We start from the raw sequence: 3626 nt of genomic DNA, 5'->3' as shown, positions 1-3626 counted from the left end.
GGCCTCCAATTATCTGCCCTAACAATTCCTGTGGGAGGCTTTCATAGTAAAAGAATAGAATAGCCAACAGAGTATATACTCTAATACTATGGAATAGAGTAGCCAACAGAGGTGAGACAGGTACTCTGATATAACGAAAGCCATCAGAAAGCTGATGCCAGTTAGATGACTGCTATGGGGAGGTCAGGAGTAGCCTGGCCAGGAGAGATGTGAGATTTGGGGTAGGGAAGAGGAAGGGAAGAGGAGCTTGGAAGCTTACATTTGTAGAGGTAAGAGGGTTCATGTGATGTTGATGCTGCTGTAACACTGACTTTAAAAAGTTATGTATGGCCTTTACACTATTTTCAACAGTAACATTAATCCCTCAACATAAACATTAGTCCAACACCCTGATAGGAATCCACTACTGTAATGCAGAACTCAAAGTATCCCTTGAAGGAAAACTCAGCCCATAGCCCCTTTCCCTTACCTTTACTCTCTTGCTCACCCTAATCCCTGCCCTTAACACTAGCATTTAAATGCTATATTTAATCCTAGACTTATTGGCAGACCTAAATGCAACCCTAAACCACGAAGCTTTCCCATACCCTAACTAGAGACCTGAAACCCTAAGCAGAAGGGAAACCAACAGGTTTCCACTTACAAAATTATAGTGTAAGTATTAATCCACATCATATGAATTCAATAATAAATAATGAGGTTCTTGCTAAGGAAACAATTAGACAGACTGCTGATAGATGGGCAAGCTGGGCTGCTTCTACCTGAAGCTCAAAGCAGCAACTGGGTCGGTGAGAGTGGTCTGAATGATCAAAGAGTAAGGGGAGGGCAAACCAGGAGAACCATGGGAAGTGCATAGGTCCAGACAGGCAGCTGGAAAAGGGAGATTCAGCATGTTCTGTGTAATCAAGATGGGTTTTGTGCCTGGAAGATGAGGGAGCACACCATGATAGAATAGTGATGACAATGCAAGTACAGGTGAAGATCAGTATTTCTTCTCCTGCAATGAACATACATCCTGAAAGTTCATACTTCTTCATGGTAGAAACTACATTGTGTGACATTTTATGGAAGGGATTGAATCATTTGAAATGATGAGTAGTTGCTTTATTAGTTAAGTACTAATGAAATGACTGGGTATTGTGGCAGAGTTTTGCTCTCTGACCATAAGCAATCAGGGAAAACCACCAGAGACCCTGTTGTATTTGAGGTACTTCCCTGGATTTGCCGCTATCAGAAAGGACCTGCAGGAGACCAGGCCTCCTCTCCCCTGCCCCTGCAGCTCTGGGCTCCCTTCACGCAGCCCTGGCCCTGCAGCACCAAGCCCTGCTGGGAGCCCTCCCCTGCATGCTCCCACCGCTCCCTGATGCTGCTGTTGCCCTCTGCCGGGCACTGCCCAGCCCAGCCCAGCCCCTGCCCACCTCTCCCCATCTCCCTGCCCTCTCCAGGCTGGACTGGCCCCAGGGCAGTGCCCACCGCAGGCTACTGCAGGGCTGTGGGCACAGCCACCACCGCCCCAGCCCCTCGCAAGGCACCGCAGCTGCTGGGACAAAGGTGGCTCTGGGCCTCCCCAGCTGACCCTGGGCTGGGGCCAGCCACGGCTCAGGAAATGGAGTTCCGTGAAGCTGCAGGAGCCCTGATCTCTTGTCTGGGAGATCCCCAGCACAGAGTGTGTGTGCCCGCATGGCCAGCCTTGTTTCCCAGGCCAGCACAAGAGGCCTGGCACAGAGCAGCTCCAGATTCCGCTCCAGGATGCCATTTGCCATCAGCCCCAGCACCAGTGGGACACTGCCAGACAGATAAGTCAAAGGCCAGTTATTGTTTACATAGGCAATCAAGAAGGCAGCTCCAAGTCCAGCCCACTGTCCCACACAGAAGAGAGGTAGAGACCAGCCAGCAGTGAGGGGTAACCCCAAAGGCCACCAGGGTTGCTCCTTCATGTGGCAGCTGGGCTCCTAGCTTTAAGACCCTCCTGCGTACTGGGGCTGCTCCCCCAGCACCAGAGGAGATGGGAAGAGATGGCAGCTGAGACCAGTGAATTTCTGATGGCTTCTTTAATGTTGATATCTACACTGGAAGCCTAATTCTACAAGTAGATTAGAAGATTTAGTCAAAGTAAGTATATTAATGAACAGGAAGTATACCAGTAAAGAATAATACTATTTAAATCAGTATCAAAGTTTATGAAAATAATAAAGAAAAATAATAGGAAAAATTGTCACGTCAGTTTCTCAAATAGCCTGGTAGTCTTGATAGGGTTATTATTAATAAATTCATTATGATAATGATGACGATAAAAACAATATGATATGAATCACAATAATGTTATCAATATTCATGCTTAAGAAGCAAAAATAAAAACAGCTTCTTCACTGCATCCTTGAGCTCCTGGTTCCTCATGCTGTAGATGAGGGGGTTAACTGCTGGAGGCACCACCGAGTAGAGAACTGCCACCACCAGGTCCAGGGACAGGGAGGAGATGGAGGGTGGCTTCAGGTAGGCAAACATACCAGTGCTGACAAAAAGGGAGACCACGGTCAGGTGAGGGAGACAAGTTGCAAAGGCTTTGTGCCGGCCCTGCTCAGAGGGCATCCTCAGGACCACCCTGAAGATCTGCATGTAGGACACCACAATGAAAACAAAACAAGAAAACACTAAAGAAATACTAAACACAAGAGCCCCAACTTCCCTGAGGTAGGAATCTGAGCAGGAGAGCTTGAGAATCTGGGGGATTTCACAGAAGAACTGATCCAGAGCATTGCCTTGGCAGAGGGGCAGGGAAAATGTATTGGCAGTGTGCAGGACAGCATCAAGAACCCCACTGCCCCAGGCAGCTGCTGCCATCTTGGCACAAGCTCTTCTGCCCAGGAGGCTCCCGTAGTGCAGAGGCTTGCAGATGGCAACGTAGCGGTCGTAGGCCATGACTGTAAGAAGAGAAAACTCTGCTCCAGACAAGGAAACAAACAGAAAGACCTGGGCAGCACACCCTTCATAAGTGATGGCCCTTGTGTCCCACAGGGAATTGGCCATGGCTTTGGGGAGAGTGGTGGAGATGGATCCAAGGTCGAGGAGGGCGAGGTTGAGGAGGAAGAAGTACATGGGGGTGTGGAGGCGGTGGTCGCAGGCTACGGCGGTGAGGATGAGGCCGTTGCCCAGGAGGGCAGCCAGGTAGATGCCTAGGAAGAGCCCGAAGTGCAAGAGCTGCAGCTCCCGTGTGTCTGCAAATCCCAGCAGGAAGAACACGCTCACAGAGCTGCTGTTCGGCATTTGCAATTTTTGGGCACGGGTTCTGCCAAAGGATGAAAAAACATTCATAAGTTACAGACGACTTATCTGAGAAAAACCGATCTGCTAAAGAATTAAAAATAGACTTCTCTCTTCCATTTCTCTCTTAACCCCCCAAAATGATTCTCCCGTTTCAAGCAGAGACTTGGCAGGTCCCTTTAATGCTTCTGCTTGACAGTGCCTGAGGGTGTCCCTGGGACGAGTGGACTTTGCTATGAGCAACGGAAGAGTCAGTCCTGCACTACAGCTAGAGGTAAAGAAGAACATGGGGTAATCTCCGATTCAATCACCTGATAATAAAGAGCTTTTCCATAGTGTTGCTCACACTTCACCCAACAGCAGAG

The 3626-nt window shown here is 48.9% G+C and overlaps 1 protein-coding gene across 1 annotated transcript; it reads right to left on the bottom strand.

Moving 5' to 3' along the window:
• Positions 1 to 2247: 2247 nt before the first annotated feature.
• Positions 2248 to 3391, bottom strand: LOC310890438 (olfactory receptor 14A16-like). The gene has a single exon (XM_083852796.1). The coding sequence runs from the start codon at positions 3310 to 3312 to the stop codon at positions 2326 to 2328; it is 987 nt and encodes a 328-aa protein (XP_083708922.1). The 5' UTR covers positions 3313 to 3391; the 3' UTR covers positions 2248 to 2325.
• Between the last annotated feature and the right edge of the window lie 235 nt (positions 3392 to 3626).

This window comes from Anser anser (assembly GCF_964211835.1).
Source record: "Anser anser genome assembly, contig: HAP1_SCAFFOLD_51, whole genome shotgun sequence".
Taxonomy (NCBI): domain Eukaryota; kingdom Metazoa; phylum Chordata; class Aves; order Anseriformes; family Anatidae; genus Anser; species Anser anser.
The sequence above is the reverse complement of the archived record's forward strand: the minus strand, read 5'-3'. Positions and strand labels throughout refer to the sequence as shown.

Coding starts and splice junctions, on each gene's coding strand:
- LOC310890438 (XM_083852796.1), bottom strand. CDS start 3,312: ATGAATGTTTTTTCATCCTTTGGCAGAACCCGTGCCCAAAAATTGCAA.